A 17,473-nucleotide genomic window follows, 5' to 3' on the forward strand; every position below is an offset into this window, starting at 1 on the left:
GAAAAACAAAAAGCTAACTCAGGCTGCAATTGCATCCTCTGAGCAGCCTTTTCTCTCCCTTGCACAATTTATTCTCCCCACATAGGCATCATTGGTTTTTACTGATGTTGCTGTAAGACACACTACAGAAAATCCAGCACTAACTGGTGCTGTCGCTACCGATGAAACACCTCCACTAAATTCAAATAAGCTCCCAAAAAAAAGTTAACATGGCAGAATATGAATTTTACAGATGCCGGTGAAGAGCACCTTCGAGTTTAAGTGCTCGTTCCAAGAATATTTGTAATTTGGAAGAGTGGCAAAAACCCACTCAATTTTCCTTTCACTTCTTCCACAGCTGCTGTTACCTGAAAAAGCCAAACAATTCTGTGACAAGTTCAGCGTTTTATGGCTCAGAAGGTGATTCTCCCCCTCTACTCTGCTCTCGTGAGCTTGGAGCAACCTGGTCTAGTGGGAGGTATCCCTGCCCATGGCAGGGGAGCTGGAACAAGATGGTCTTTAAGGCCCCTTATGATCAAACAAAACCACAAAAAAACCTCTCTTCCAGAGTAGCTTTCTAGCAATTTTTTCTCAACATAGGCTTAGGGTCTCATCCCAGCCCTGCAAACACTGATAAATACCAGAATAGCTACAAGATCTCATTAATCAAAAAAACAGCTGGAAAGATGAACTTGCAATCCTGATATTTCCTCTTGAAAAAATGAGATAAATTAGGTGCACTGCCTGACTGCACTTTCAATGAACTCTTCAAATCAACACTTACCTGAAAGCTTTCTTCCATCTTAGGGGTTAACCTCCACAAAAGTATCAGGAGGATTTAATTAAAAGAACAGATCTTGAGCATGCCAAATGTAAGTTCTGTGTGCCTGAGGAATGAACCTATATAATAAAATGCGATGCCATTTTGGACATCGACACAAGGAAGAAATCAGCACTTTTGCCCACCTTTACCTCCACGCTCTCTCTCAAGCTGAGCAGTACATGTTCACCAGGCCACCAAGCGAGACCATGTTTTGACCCAGTCCATAAAGCACACACTAAAATTAGGATTGGTAAAAAGAAAATAAAGTTTCCACTCCTGGCCTTTAAATATGCCCAGATTTCTCCTGGTTTTATAAAAGCGTGATAGATGTGAGAGCTGTGAAGAAAAAAAAGTTGCCTTTGGAAAGGGACAGAAAAAGAGATCTTTCCACAGGTGTTTTAAGGTAAAGGCTACTCACGTCACTGCGACAAACCAAGTCACTATCACCTGCTGCATGGAACATGTACAACTTCAGGGGAAAAAAATCTCAGAAACGAGAAGGAAAAGATCATCTATTTTGGGGACGTGACTACATTATGGTCAACAACTCCAGCATACGGTGACTAACAGTGCTGTGTGGAGTTTACTTTCCCAGAGAAAGCACTTTTTGTTTGAGTAACTGGTTGCTGATACAATGAGTCATTCGACCGCCTGAAGTAGCAGCGCGAGCGCTTTAAAAGGACTGACTGGGAATCGCGAGTACAGGACGTGTATTTGTTTAGGAACAACAGGCTTGAAATAAACCACTGACTCACCTTGTCACGCAGATGATGCTCTGCAGCCTCAATATTCAAGGGATCGTCAAAATTCAAAAGATCCTGGAAAAGAAACAGGGAACGTCACAGGTTTCCCACTCGCTGCATCGCACCCAGAGCCCGAAGCCCCGGCGAACAAGAGAACGAAACAAAGCAAAGAGGACCGGCGAGGCCAGTGCCATTTTCTCACTACCTTGGTGGTGTCCCAGCCAAAGGAAACTGCAAATGAGTCTGATGATTGCAAGCCAAATCATAAGACAATTAAAGGACAACAGCAGCAAGGCATCTGAGCCCTCCTGGTGGCAGGCCACACGTGGCCCTGTGACACTCCTCCCTGGCAGTGACGCATTTCTATTTGAAAACTGAGACAGTTTTAAGCCCAATTTTGAAGGAACATTCAAATTTTCAGGAGGCACAACTCTTGTTGGTTTTTGTTCAAAGGCAAAGTAAATCCTTAAAAAAAAACCCTGCAAACATCATGGTGATGAGGTAGAAGTTTCCTTAATGCCATCTCTCCATAGAAAAGCAATTTAATTCCCTCCTGTGAAGAAACTATGTAACGTGGAGCATGAGAAATAGGGAAGTTTTAGCAGTATGAGAAAAACAGGGTCGAAAGGAAAAGAACTGCAAAGAGCCCAGGAATTAAGGGCATGTGTGGTCAGGGAGCAGAAACTCAAAATAAACCTCTTATCTCTCAGTTTAATCTCAAATACTAACTTTGGAAGGAGAAAGGGTCTAGGGTTAAAAACAAGGGAGAACACGATGCTGCTGGAAAGGGAATAGTCATTAAAGTAACGCTGACCCACAAATCCCTATTCTGCCTGCAGTCAAGATCCTTTCCCCAGTTTAGTTCAGTCTATGACTGAGTGGAATACTGCTGTTCCACAAGTGTGAAAGGCTCCTGTCAGTCCCTGACTCATTTTCAGGCAGCAGCCGAGGCAGCACATCTATCCACATCATTCCCACTCTCTTTCTTTCTTCAAGGAAGTCCCAAAAGACCCTGCAAGACCAGTGTGATCCCAGTGCCAGCATTCCAAAGCCTAATTATTTATAAGAAGCTGGGTGAGTGGGAAATCCAAGAGGGAAGCTGGGAAGCACGGCTCTTACCGGCCATGACAAATCCCTGTGGTCTCCGATGCACAACCATCACCCTCTACAGCTGTTTGCCCTACAGATTATTTTTATGTGCAGTTCTGCCCCTGTTTGCCCAACAGATTATTTTTATGTGCAGTTCTGCCCCTCAAGGCATTCCTTTGTACTTCCACTGGATTTTACTTCCTTCCAGTTACTTAGCATGGAGCAGGAGACTGACTGTGAAATGCAATTACCTTATGTTAAAAAGGCAAACGCTCTCCAATCTCCTAAAATCAATTTACCAGAGAAGTTGCTGAAACAAATCAAGCCTTGGGGTGCCAGGAAATCCCGGCAAATTGTAGTCAGTCACTGGTCTGGGCTATGCTGGAGGTTTCAGACACTCACCACGATCACCTTTTACATCTTGGAGTGGCTGGGGTAGCTCTCTCCAGAGGGGATGACAAATGTGGCCACCAAGGCAGTGCCTCTCTTTGCTTTCTCCTGACCTTCCTACCCAGCAGCAGTGGCTGTGGAAAGGGACCATAACCCTGGAATCCCTCAAAGAGGCAACTTTCGTACAAGTAAAGACTCGGCCTTTCCACTTTTAGGACAACAGCAGCTGTTGGATCCTGTCTGCCTCTTACAGCTTCCTGCCCTCTCCTCCATTTTCAAGGAAGAAATTTCATACTGCATGGAAAATACCAAGTAACATGTTATCAACATGTCCCATAATATTTCTAACCAAAAGTAAAAGGGATGCACAAAAAGCTGGTACTTCAGACCATCTGTACTAGTCTTGCAGCTACAAAGAAAAAAGCACAAAGTGATTTCATTCTTGTACAATCCCCACTGAAGTAGATGGAAATAATGACCTAAACTTTTAGAGGCAACACATAGGGTTCACATTAGGAGATGCTCAAGCCAAACCAGGCAGGAAAAAGAAAAGTGGATATGCAAAATATTCCTTTACTTACAGTAAATAAAGAGTTTAATCCCCAGACAACATCCTGCAAAGGAAAAACACAGTCAGTCAGACATGCATTTCAGGTGTTCTGAACACGTTCACGTACTTAATTTTTCCACTAATCATTAAGCTACTAGAAATTAAATCTAGATTAAGGGTGACGTTTAACTAATTTAAGTGAAAATATTGAAAAAGCTTTGCCATTTCATGGACACTTGATATTTAGGAGTCAGCAAAAACCAAATACTGCACATTCAAACCAAAGTTCAGATGTGTGTGCGCAGGAGTCATATTCGTGTTGCTTCTCCAGTCAAGGAGAGGAGCAATACCTTAGCATGTGCCACCAACTGAAAACTGCATTCCTTAGCTTAAAGGGTGGGCATAAAACTTAATTCAGCAATGCATGAAAAAATTAAAATGGTGTCAGACAAAGACTTGAAACTGTCAAAATAGCAGAGAGAAAAGAGTTAGGTGCAGCATGAAAAAATATTGTTCTTATATAAGCATATGCCTCAGATAATTCTATTACCTATTTAAACACACCAGGGAGAGGGTTTGCAATTCCCGCAAACAGGAAGTGTCAGGACCTGCCTCCAAATAGTGTCACCAAGCAGCTTATTTTGGGGTTCTATTAGCACTGACCTCAGAGTCCACTGACAACCCTCAGAGAGGAAGAAAATGCACAAAATCCAAATGTTACAGAAAGAGACCTAAAAGAATCACCTACCACCATTCAGAGGCTACGCTTTTCCACCTACAGAAAAGATTATTTCTTTTAGTAAAGACGTAACCAAACTCCCTACTGCAAAATTCCACTGCAGTCCGGGCACTGGAGCTCGCACCTACCAGACAATTCAGCTGATCTCGTGACAGCCTGCTAGCACTTGACTGCCTGCCCATGAAACCCACACTGCCTCATTTCCACCTGTTGGACCAAGGCTGCACATTAATAATTTCATGGCTAAAACACGCCTTTTACAATAAAGATAAAGCCTCAAAGTAGAAAGTTCTTATCCACAGCAAAGAACTTCAATAACTGAGTGTGTTTCAGCTTGTTTCCTGCTCTGGGCCCTCTGCCGAGTGGTGGATCACAGAAATCCATATCCCTTAAGGACAGTATGCAATTATGTCCTAATGAAAAAGACATGATGTCAGCATTATGTGGAAAACAGCCTCTCACCATCCAATTTCCCTTTGATCTTGCACAAATAACCTTGCTCAGTTTGTTTGCTTTAAAAAGGTGAATCTGCCCAGCGCAGCTGATTATTGTGTTTCCAGTTTCAGCACCTTGACCTGTGTCGTAAAACCAGCAACTTTTAAAGGTATTTATGACCTTCAGTGGCAGCACAGACACAAACAGCATGAAAGGAACGACCCAGACAGTGAATTACAGGGAGCCCCTTGCACTGCTGCCCTCAAGAGGCTTTACTGCCCTCCAGGAGGCGGTGGATGTTTTGGGGGTGGTAGAAATAGAAATGTGATACCAAATTGTTTTCCCATTCCATAATAAATTGCTCTCAAATTCTTATTTGCTGAGCCCTGGTTTTAGGGCTTTGGGATGCTTGACTGGCTTTGCAGTTTCATTAAAAAAAAAAAAAATACAATCACCAAACAAACAAACAAACAAACCCAAACAAACAAACAAACAAACCACCAAAAAAAAAACCCACTAAACCAGCAAAAACTCTGTAAGAGCACAAGTTGTCAGAACTCTGTACATTTTCACTGCCATTCTAGACAGCAAAAAGCATAATGGGATTATCATCATTATTACTGAATAACTTCTGTGGGAAATTCTTAATATAATTTTTGATGTTTCCACCTATACAACTTTTATGACTTGCTGGATTCGTTTCAGACCCTTGCACGGCTCCATAAAAAAATAATAATGCTAAATTCCTACCAGAGGGCAACACTTTTTGTAATGAGTTTGAGGCTAGCTTGGGTTTAAACCTAGGACATTGAGAAAGGGAAATGGGATGGAATAGATGAGCAAGAGCAAAACAAAGATTTTGTACTTGGGAAACCAGACACTGTTGCATTGCAGAAAGAATGCCTTTGCATTGCTGACTCCAGAGCTGCCTGCTGCATGCAGATAAGCACTGGCCTGAATGCATTTTCCAAAGGAACTAAAGGATGTGTGAGCCACCAAAGATCCTGTCAGATTCAACAGTTCAAAAACTTCTGTTTTCCTTCAGTGTAATGAAGCATCGGCCTTGGTTTCAAACCTTTACCAAACTTCTGCTTAAATACTCTGAAAACAGAAATTTGGGTGTACATAGGAGAATTTTTAAAGGTTATCTCCGCAGGCAGGAGCAGGGCAGATGGCAACTTAAAAAGCTAATAATGCACACTTGATGCTGCTGCACCTCAGTGAGAACTCCCTTGTGAGAGGAGAGTCAGACATCTCTACCTGACAAGGTAACACCTGACAGGGCTGTTTCCTTTACAAAGCTGCTTTTTATCGATTTTCTTCTCTGTGCTTGACATCCACAAGACAGAATACAAGTGCACCCACTGCTGAGGGGTCACTTCAGAGCACAGCTGAGAAACTCTTGTGCTTTCTGGACTGAAGCACCAAGGCCTGCCCAGGCTGGACCTTGCAGGCAAAGCTGCTGAATTGCCCGAGCTGCTTTCCCGGGGTCCTGCTCCAGCCTATTCCCTGCCCAGTGTCTCAGAGGCTTTGCATCAGCACAGATGACTCCCATGGGGTTAGATGCTTCTGGGAGTCAACAGCAGGTCTTGGGAATGCAAGGGAGTTTAATTAACATCTACTTCGTTAGTTCAGAGGATTTAAGCACGATACTTGAGCTAAAGAGCCAGAGTTCCCAAGCAGAGCAGTACTTGGCTAAATCCACAGTAAGATGAAGAGGGAATAGAGGGAAACACACTCTGCTCCATGGCAATATCACCATTTTGAGGTCGAGCGTGGCGAAGTCAACACAAGCAAGTCAGAAGATCAGACAGTTGTAAATAACCCTCTTCATTCTGGGGTATTTTCATGTTGCACTTGAGTGAAAAGTTACATCAAACCCCTGCCCACAGATTTATTTACAGCACGCCAAATGAAGAGAAAAAAACCCCTGCCTCTGCAGCAGTGTTTCAAGTTCAAAAGCAATGAATCCAAACCCTCAATACAGCTTTTGAAGTCGCCTCTCCTGAGGCCAGCGAGTCTCAAAGCTTTGGGTTTGCAGGAGGTCCTAATTCTGTTAGTCGCCAGCCCTTCCCAAGCGGCAGTTCTCACAACCACTTCACAAAAGCAATGCCACTGAAACCACGACACAAACAAGGGCTTCAGAAACACAACCACAGCACTTCTTTTCATGGGAAAACAAACGCGTGAATTGCAGATTAAGATTTTCCTTTAACAGGCAAACTATATTTAATACATTAATTTAAGCAGAGAGCAAGCCAGACAAAAGCAGCTAATGAACTTCCAATTAAAGAAACTCCTTTAGAGATCCAAGGAGCATTTCAGATCTAATAGATTGATTAAATCAAAGCTCGTTGCTAAACCACTTTTTATAAACAAACAATTTAAGCCACTCAGATGAACGAAAGGAGCAGCAGTCATTTATACAAGATGTCTGGAGCAAAGTTTTTTTGGTTTGCTTTATAAACTGAAGCAACAACTCCAATAAAAGAAGTGTCCTGGAGCAGCTCTCTGCTATCCTGTCTGCCTAGGCACCAGCTTCAGGTGATTTTCCTCTTCCACTACGTCTTAAAATCAAGCCCAGTTTCCTCCTCCCTTCATAGCAGTTCAGAAAACCAAGCACTCTTCATCCCAACAAGCCCTACCTTCCCCAGTCTCCGTCACGCTTCTCCTCCTCAAACATCTGGGATTTCCCCCCATGGAGTAACCACCTTTCTGCAACCCCTAAAATGTAACCAGGCACACAAAATTTATCCTGTCCTGGGATTCCAAAAAAAAAAAAAAAAAAAAAGTTTTCTCTCCAGAGATGTAGAAAAAACTTCTTCCCTCCTGAAGAGTCTTCCCCCAAATGAAATTTTCTCTTTTGTATTTCCTCTCCCACCTTGGAGAATTCCTGGAGCAGGAACAACACCGTTTCCACCTGGAATAAACCACCCACAAAGGGCACCTCAATTCTCACGTGCCTGCCATCCCAGCCCATGCCTCCCACCCAAGCACAGCAGCAGCTGACAGAGGGCTCTGGGGAACTTAAATGGCATGAACTGCTCCAGTTAGCAAACACAAAAAAAAAGGAGGAAGGCTGGAAAACGACTTCTTCTGTGCTTAAATATACCAGAGGGAAGAAAACAGGAACAATTCCAGTCTGTTCCTCTCCCAGACCAAGCCAGCTGCGAATTGCCAAGTATGCAGGGGCATTCCTCTAAAATCCCTCACTTTTGTCACTGCCTCCTCGACATTTGTCCTCGAGGGTACTTCAGGGCAGGCAGATAAGTCTTGTATAAATTGTTCCCCGGGGAATTCTCCTGATAGCTCCCTAATGAACTACACTGCACTGATTAGGAACACTAAAGCCATGCCCTCAGGAGACCAGTCTACTCTACTGATTAAAGTTGACACAAATTGCATATTCAGAAATCAACAATTTGGGGAAAACAACCACAGTTTAATCAGACTTACTAATGTACCACCCTGCTCTCCTGACTCACATGCCAGCAATAACAGCTACTATGCCCAAACCAAAGATTTGGCTTTACCAGAAGATACTAAAGAAGAGGGAAAATGAAAACTTTTGCAAATGTTTCATGAAGCAAAGGCTATGATATGATGTTGAGCTGTGTGTTTTCACCAGCCTGGGCAGGTACAGAGAGGAAAGAAATAAATCACTTCTTACAAAACTGATAAAGCCAACTTATAAAATCAAAATACAACACAATAGAACCCTGCAGAAAAATGTCCTGAAGCTTATTTTAAGAGCAAACAGAATGTCAGATCTACAAAGAAGACTGTCTTTAGTGGCTTACATCTCCTCTTGACAAAATAGTGGGTCTGAAGTTTTTTTGTCTGTGGCTTATTCAATTTTTAGAGGTGGAGAAGAAAGACAAAGAGACCCATTCCAAAACAGAACCTGAATAAATCAATAGCTGTACAATGGTGCCATAACACTGAGGGAAAAAAAAAAAAGAAAGAGCAACAAGAATTAATGTGAATGACACAGAACATACAGGTTTTCTTCTTTCCCTTCATCCTGAAGACAGTGACAGTTATTGTCTGTTTAAAATACTCCTCTGCACTAATGATTACCCATGATTTTGACAGCAGACCACCTATTTTCCTTAAGATGACGGATCGAACTTTTGTACTTTCAAAACTACTCAGGTTGATGCTTAAACACAGAGGTAAAGTTAACTGGAAAAGTCACAATCCTCTGATTTATTTCTCCAAGAGATTAGTTTGGCATTTGCATGGTTTCAAATAAAGTAATTTTACTGCCTGAAGGCAACAGCAGAACTACTGCAACAGAGAGGGTAAAATTTTCCCATTTAGTACTAAACACTAATTAAATAAGCAAGCCTCTTAAGGATAAACTCCAAACAGCAATATTTATTGGAAATGAGTTAATTCCTTTTAGATTCGATAATCTAATAGCACAGACAGATACTTATTAACCTTGCATCTGATGCTATGGGAGACAAATTCCTGAAAAAAACAGTGTTTTCCTAGAGGTGGGTATAGTTTAAGACTACCTGGACACTTCCCATTCCTGCTCCTGTCTCTCCTGACAGCAGCAACAACCCTCTTATCTATGGACCTATTTCCAGTTGTAGTTGGTTAGAGGTAATTGCAAAAGGAACAGCTTGACTTTTAGAGCCAATTCTGCAATCACAATACACAGATATCCACTTTTTCAGTTTTTAAAAATCAATCACTCCAGATATTCTTACAGCAAAGGGAAAAGAAGCATTTAGGAGAAAGCTGGAGAATACTAAGGAGTATCTTAACTAGGCAGGTCACAGTCAGGGCAAATAGGGTACAAAGATGTGAATGTTGAAGAATAACAGGAGATACTAAAGCACTTCTGAGTGTGAAACTGGGATTACAGAAGGGGAAGAAGCAGGGTATCAGTGTAACAGCAACCGTGTTAATTCACATGAGATATTTAAAAGCTGGTATTTCCAGTGACATAAAATCTGAGAACAGAATGGAATTAAAGCTATTATTTGCTTTCTGTCTGGAAAACTTCCATTTTGATCATCAAACCTAAAAGCAGGAGAAAAGCAAGTTCAGAGGCCCAAAATAACTGCAGCAGTCTTCAGCTTCAGCCTTAATTCATAAGAATTACGTGTTTTAGAGAGGAAAGTATACAATAAAATGATGCAGAACATAACAGAATGGAGGCTGAGAGGTAAATAAGCTCCTGTTGCTAACTCATAACAACAATTAAGAATTCTCTACACTGTTAAAATACATTTTATCAGATTTTACAGATTATTTAGCAGATTTCTGCTTTTGTTTCAGAAAGCTTCTTCAGGTTTCTACCCATTTGATACTAAAGCCAATTTTTAAAAAGGCCACAGCAGCTTATTTTGAAGGATTTTTCGTGTAAGAGTTCTGCTGCCACCACAAGGATTGGGAAGATGAGACACAATGTGAAACCTCAGCCTTCTAAAGGTTTAATCACACAAGCTTCCATGCATGCAGCAGCATACAGCAGAGCTGGTTTGTGCATGTGGCTTTTAATGTGTTATCTAATTGGAGTGGTTTTGCTAACGCACAGGGAATGGCTGCATTAGTAATTCCTGGCAATTTTTGTTGCACAAGTACAGGACATGCCCATTCTCACATTCAATATTTTAGCAGTGGTTCGGAGTGTTTATTGGACAAATTTGGGTACTAATCCTCCAGAAAACCAGTCTGCCTTCAGAAGACTGATGAGAGGAATAAGAAATACTAATTTGCAAGTCCATCACTGGCCAAGAATGGATACTATGCACGGTGCTACTGTGCAAACTAGATCAGGTTGCTCAGAGCCCCATCCAGAATGCTGGAAACAAAGGATTCAGGAAGGATTAGTGGGGGCAATTGGCACATGAAGAGACAAAAGCAACCTGGGTCCCAGCTCCCTCCCTGTTCCACATAATTCTGTGGTCTGTGGTGAACTCACACCCACCACAACCTTCTGACACTGACAAGGAACTGGACTGTGTGGTCGTACTGTTCATCAACAGCACAATTCCAGCAACAGGAAGATTACAGCTCAGTGCTCCACATTGATTTGTCAGGAATATCAGTGGAAATTACCAGACATTACTGCTGGTCTTGCTCACATCATGCTCTTGCCATTGGCAACTGCTGCCTGAGTAAAAAAACAGCAGACCCCCTTACCCTTACTGAGGGGGTCTCAGGGTCATCTGCAGTCCCACCAAGCTACAAACCCTTTTATCAGTCACAGCAGGATTTGTGCAGCTACACAAAAACTGGCAAACATTTCTCTGATCAGTCAGCACTGTACTTGTTCTAGTATTGCCACCAGCACTTGTTAAAAGACAAAAATCTCAGTTGTTTCTAGAGCAAAGCACATTATCTGCCTCTTTCCAAGTCCATAAAGATTTTTAAACTATACCTAGTTCAATGGATGCATCTAAAACAAAATAGTACCTTTAATGTCCTAGTTGGAGCCCAGCCAGTGCCATCGATTGAGTGTTCTCTCAATAAACTGGGGAAAAAAAAAGACACACATTATACAGTGTAACTTCCAGTTAAACTTTGTCAGAAATCTTCTCAGAAAAGATTAGGAACTTGAGACGTAATTGCAACAGAAGATCTACTTCTTTCACTACATGCAGTGGAATTTTAAACCACAGGAGTTGGCATGTCTCCCTCAAATTACATTCCACACAGTGCCATCACAGAACTCCCAACCTGAGCAAAACCTTCGTCAAAACACCTCGATTATTTTTCTCAAGCAGTGTAAGTGTGACAGAAATCCCTGTGACAGTCTCCACACTGAACATTTTTTTTATCCCCTGAGCACACAGACACATTTTAGAACACGTTAATCTTCGGTGGAGAGACAAACTCGCAGAAACAATGCATCTCTCACCAGAACTAGCACAATCCAATCCAGAAAAGGGTATTTGGGGAGGGATATCTAATTAGCAAAAAGAGGATTATCATCCTCTCTTCTGTGAAAGGACTTTAGTTTCCTAGAGGCAGGGATAGGAATGTGAAATAGTTTTAGTCTGTCTGCTCAGGAGGAAAAGATTCCTTATAAACTACAACACATGTTCTTGAATTTTAGTAAAAACACACGTGAACACATAAAATAAGGTACAGACTTCCCTATATGCACATATCCAGCATGGAAATTTATATGACCAGCATATTATGCTACATATTAAGTCCAGTGAAGCTGCTGACCTATTTACGAGTTGAAATCACAGAGGTGTGTTCAACTCTTTAGGTATTTCTGGACCTTTGAGGTCCAAACCTCAGCAGTTATGAGAAGGAAAACTACTGGAGACCAGAGAATAATGGAGAAATAAGCTGAAGTCTTGCTCACAAAAGCAATAATATGAATGGGAAAGTCTGGATTCCACAATCACAGCTTCCTTTGTAAGAAGCAATATAAAACTGAAATCTCAACACAGTAAAGCGGCAGAGCACAGAAATTCACCACCAGCAGCAGCTTCTGCTACTGACAGGGTTAAAAAGTGAAACCCACTAGGTTTTTACCAGTTTTCAGGGTGACATGTATTAAGTAATTTAAAAATCACAGCAGACCGCTAGACCATGTAGGTTATCTAGGCAGTTTTTATTGAATGCACAGAGTTTTTAATCCAAGGGAATATTCTCCTTGTCCAGTGACTCCTTGTCCTCCTAGAGAGGTTAGGAAGGGGATGATCACACTGGACAGGACCATTCCATCTTAACTGCGCTGCTAATCTCATTTCTGTGCCTTTCAAAAGGTAAAATATGCCATTACCACTAGTGCAGCTCAAAACTCATTTCAAGAAGACTAAAAATAACATCTCGTGGCTGAAGTTTTTGTTCATGTAACAAAAGTGAAAGCGTTTACAGTGTTCCCTATAAAACTGTGCTGCAGTACTCCACCTCTTCCTATAACTCACTGGGAACTTGAAAGTGAGGAGTAAGCTTACACACACAATAAAATCATAAAAATATTCACTGACAGAGTTCAGAGTGCCTGAGCACGTCAGTTAAGCCTCATTGACAGCTCTGCAGCTTCCCAAGGCCTCAGAGCTCGCTCTCTCCAGCAGGGGACACCTGCAGCCAGGACTTGAGACACTCACACCTCTCCTAGAGCTCTGGCAGGAAAGCAGTGGAGACAGGTAATGTCCCTTGGCTTAATATTCATTCCTCATTTGCTGATGTAATTAATTTATAGAGCAGCATCCTCTTTCTTCCTACAGATTGGCAATGCTCATTAAGCCCCTAATCAGAACTTTTTCCCAGAACCTGGTGACCAGAGAGGCTGCATCCCGTGCTCTCCACAGGGATGGCCCAGATGTAAGAGCCAGAGAGGCAGGTCTGAATAGTGAGAGGCTCTCTCAGCATCACACACACAGAATGAACACCCAAATGAGCAGAAACACACAAAAAACATGAACTGTTTTGCTGGATGAACAAGCATCTGCATGTAGCTCCTGTTCAAAGAGCTGCCATCCACAGATCCTGCTGCCACAGAGGTAATATCCACAAGTGTGGGCCAGACCTAATTAATATGATGTATTGATAATATGGTCCAGAGTAACTGCAATCCATAAAGCACAGAGAAGCAACATTTTTCCTACCCAAAACTATTACACTTGACCCCAATCTTAACCATTCAATATGTTTTAATCCAGGGATGATTATCAAAGCAACACATACTTATACCATGATGTATGTTTAGCAAAAGGCGGTTAGGAAAAACACTGATGAAGATTTTTTTTTTTCCTGCTTTTAAAAATAACTGAAGCTATTTTAATTTAAAGATTCTTGTGTAAGTTGATTGCAGGTACTATATATAGATTGCATCCTCCATTATAACAGGCATAAAGCAATCTAAGTTATTTTAGTTTTTCCATCTAAATGGCAAGATATCTCACAGGTTTGATATATTAAGGTATCTAAAAATCAAATTAAGCTGATATTTCAGTGTGGATGCTAAAAAAATTGTTTCACTTCATTAGAACTGTGGTGTTCCAACACTACATTAGTCTCTCACAATTAGAACCATTTAAAGGCAGGAAACAGCAAAATATCAGAGAAGCTGTGGCTGCCCCATCCCTGGAAGTGTCCAGGGCCAGGTTGGTCTGGGCTTGGAGCAGCCTGGGATAGTGGAAGGTGTCCCTGTCCACGGCAGGGGGTGGAATGAGAGGGGCTTTAAGATCCTTTCCAACCCAAACCATTGTGGGATTCTGCGGATGTGATGCTTTATTTAACCTCAGAAGATTTGGTACTGGAACTTCAACTTTAGCTCTTGTTTGGTGTCCAGTATTTCTGGTTCCAGAGAGCTCACCTGTTTGTTCCCTTACTTGCCCTGTGTGACTCAAAGCATCTCAGTTCTCTTAAGGCTGACGAGCCTGACCTGCCCATGAAGTGTGAGAGATTGCCCTGTGAAAAATTCACTTTCACCAGGACCTCAAACACAGCACTAACATGATTTTAAATTTACAGGAAAAAAAATTAGCTTTTCTATTTTTAAGTGCTAATTTGCTACACGTGTCAACAACCATTCTGGATCTTCAGAACAGCTTTCAATCTCACACTGTCATTGCATCTGCTTCATCTACATTTCCTTTTATGTGCCACTAACTTGAAAAGTGACAGTTATGCTTCTCACTTCTGGTTGTGTTTGGTTCCTGGCCAGTTTGACCATCAGGTACTGGTGACGAAACACCGAAATCCAAGTTTCAGAAACTGATTTTTGTGAGGAAATATCTACTATCAAGGAAAACCACCCAGTAAAGTTTCCAGACTTATCTTGACCCCAAATCTGCTTTGTTGTAATTGGTACATGTGTCCTCTTAGTGGATATTAAATGTTAAAATAATCAAATGACAAATATAGAAGAGCTACTGTCAAAGTTCAAGGAACGCTTTTTCCTTCCTTTGTGAAATATAAAGGGTTTTCAAGCACTTTACACACTCAGGCATTAAACAGTAAAGCCTCAGGTCCCCTCAGGGCCTGAGGATATTCAGTTATAAGGGAGAAAAAAAAAAAAAAAAACCACCAAAATTTTGCTTAGATTGGAGTTTACATTTTTACCCAAAGTTAGAACAAAGCACTAAGTCTGAACCTGGCTCTACAAGGCCTCTAATGCACAGCAAGAATGATCCCCTCAGTAGATTCCTATATTTCTACACATGCCACTGATTTGCAGAACCTGTGGAAAAAAATACCATCGTGACAACTCCATACAATATTTTAATCAAGCAGATAAACCCCCAAGGTTTAAAAAAAAAAACCCAAACCAGAATGCTGTTGCTACCTTAGGCAGATTTCTCCCGTCTCTGTAATGTTGGGATGCCAGATTCTTGTCAAACATTTTACCTTTGGAGGCTGCCAGGAGAGAAAACAAATTACCATGTTATCCCTTCAAATAAAACCACATCACTGTTACAACTCACAGAACTGAGAAAGGCAAACACGTTTGATACTCACAGCTGAGGTGTGGGTGTTAAAGGCACTGATACATAACCTACAGGAGTCAAACCAGATTTTCTGTGCCCCTTCAGCTTCCCTCAACTCTTTACAAAAGCTGGGCTCTCGTATCAGGCTTTTCCTCAGAAAAACATAACTTTAGAGAAAGCCAAGAAAATTTACTCTCTTCTCATAACTGTGTCATATTCTAAATCATTCCGTTTCTTAACACCTAATTAGTAAGACAACATATTAAACTAAAGCTACAGTGTTTTCCTGGAAGGTTTATCCAGGTCAGGGGTTTGTTAAAAAGCCAGCAGAGAATGCAATGATGATAACTACATCAAAAGAACAATTTCTCTTCGACACAGACCTTCCTGTTCACAATTGGTCGTATCCAAACTTTAGACACTAAAAGAAAAAGCCACCCAACTTATTTTCAGGCAAGATCACCGAATTTCTGAATTTCATGGTGGGTTTTGAAACACAGATTCTTTTAAAATCCAGTCTCATTTGCTGTAGTTTTGTGAAGTAAATAAACAGCGGGTCATAAAAATTTCAGTAGCTTAGCAACAGCACGTTGTTCCATCCATGCTCTCCCCATTAGGATTTGCAGCTTTCCATCAGGCAGATTATTCCTTATAGGAAGTGCACTGGAGTACATCAGCACAGACCAGCACCTTGCATAATTTCAATTAAACCACGTATTACAGATGTGGAGCTATTTTCCTCCACTGTTCCCCATGAAGCCTTCAGTCAAGAAGACTGAAATAGCCAAACAGCTGCACTTGCAGCATGACGTGGTTTGTGTCATCATTTCGTTCTCAATTTCCCAATTATCTTTTTAATTAAATATTTTTTTTAATTAGGACTCCTTGGAAAAGGGGTAAGAAAATACACGTGGCACTGAGACACCAAAAAGACACCCAAAAAATGTCTTCTAAAAGAAGAAACACCCATCACCACAACACATCTGCAAGTTGTAACAGATTTTGACTGAAAACAGTCTCAAACTCTTTCCCTTCAAAACAAATGCTGGTTTTAGAAGTTTTCCAACAGCACAGCTTTTCATTAGTTACACCTTCACGTTGTTTTGAAAGATTATGTGTAGTTCTCAAGCAAAGGAAAGCAAAAGTATTTATTCCATGCCAGTAGATCAAGATAAAAGAGTACATTTCTACCATATGTACCTTTAAACAGGGAATGTATTGATGAGTAGGAAAAAAGCTTTATAGAAACTCTTTTAAAAAATAAATGAAATCCCTAAACCCTCACAGTCAGAGTGAATTATCTGGTGTCTCACTTTTTGTATCATGAAAACAAAAGAATTCCTTTATCCTTTCAAAGCGTTTTTCATTGCTGAAAATTAGAAAAACCCACTTCTGACAGTAAGACAAAGGTTTTCCCTCTTCCTTCTCCTTTTCTCCTGTTAGACAGACAGGACAATCTGGAGCACTGTCATAAAATACATCTTCTGACAAAACTTCTTTGAGCTTGTTCCAAGTCAACTTTGAATTCTCCTTAGCCCAACAAACCCACACAAGATTTCCTTAAGGTGATGTTTCACTTGAACACCTCCGACCATCTCCAGGTCGTACGTGCGACACTTTGCACAACAAAGCTCACAAAATCCATTTATTTCACTGCTCAAACTCTTCCTTCGCCTCAGACACCAAAAGCTGCACAGGTAGATCCAGTCTCAAGTGGGGGACGACACAGCAGTGATTGCATCCGTTTCCTCCTCCATTTCTGAGCAGCCCAATATTTTGGGATCCCCTCTTTAGTTTTGGCACTGGAAACCGTCTGCCTTTCCCATCCCACTCCACCAAACCCATGAACATGTGTTGAAGGTACAAGCAAGCTTAGCAGGTGTTTGAGAACTCTGCATATTCCATCCTCAGTTTTGGTAGAAGCTTTGCAGAACAAAGCTTCAGTTTAAGTTTGTCTCATTTCTTGAAAAATTAAGGTAATAAATAATCTCTCCCTTCCACTGCTCTCTCCAAATGACAGACTGAATATAAATTGCTAATCAATGGATGAAGTTAATTAACAGTTTCAGATCCTGATAATTTGGCACTCTAAAAAAAGGACACGTATACTTAGAGGTATCTGTCCTGTAACTGCAGTTCTTCAGTTCACAGCCTTTTCCCTAGAGAAAAGTGGTTCCTAAGAGAAATTTGGAATCAACACTATTTGGAATATTTTCCCGAAACAGCAGCTAGTCCCAAAGCATTCTTTTGTACTGGATGAGAGGTGCTGGAATTGAAAAATATCTAATTAACATTTGCTGTAGATTTTTC

The 17,473-nt window shown here is 41.2% G+C and overlaps 1 protein-coding gene across 2 annotated transcripts in view; it reads right to left on the bottom strand.

The window, feature by feature from the left end:
- UBE2F (ubiquitin conjugating enzyme E2 F (putative)) overlaps positions 1-17,473 on the bottom strand; it is a 59,942-nt gene that overhangs the window by 22,463 nt on the left and 20,006 nt on the right. For both annotated transcript variants that reach the window (XM_027890310.1, XM_027890309.1), the window contains 4 exons: positions 15,022-15,092; positions 11,184-11,241; positions 3,606-3,638; positions 1,558-1,620 (listed from right to left, as the gene is read on the bottom strand). In XM_027890310.1, the coding sequence (XP_027746111.1) occupies positions 1,558-1,620; positions 3,606-3,638; positions 11,184-11,241; positions 15,022-15,092 (225 nt within the window). The remainder of the gene's footprint in view (positions 1-1,557; positions 1,621-3,605; positions 3,639-11,183; positions 11,242-15,021; positions 15,093-17,473) is intronic.

Source organism: Empidonax traillii, unplaced genomic scaffold (assembly GCF_003031625.1).
Source record: "Empidonax traillii isolate 1590-97213 ecotype Southwest subspecies unplaced genomic scaffold, ASM303162v1 scaffold284:size1552100, whole genome shotgun sequence".
Taxonomy (NCBI): Eukaryota; Metazoa; Chordata; class Aves; order Passeriformes; family Tyrannidae; genus Empidonax; species Empidonax traillii.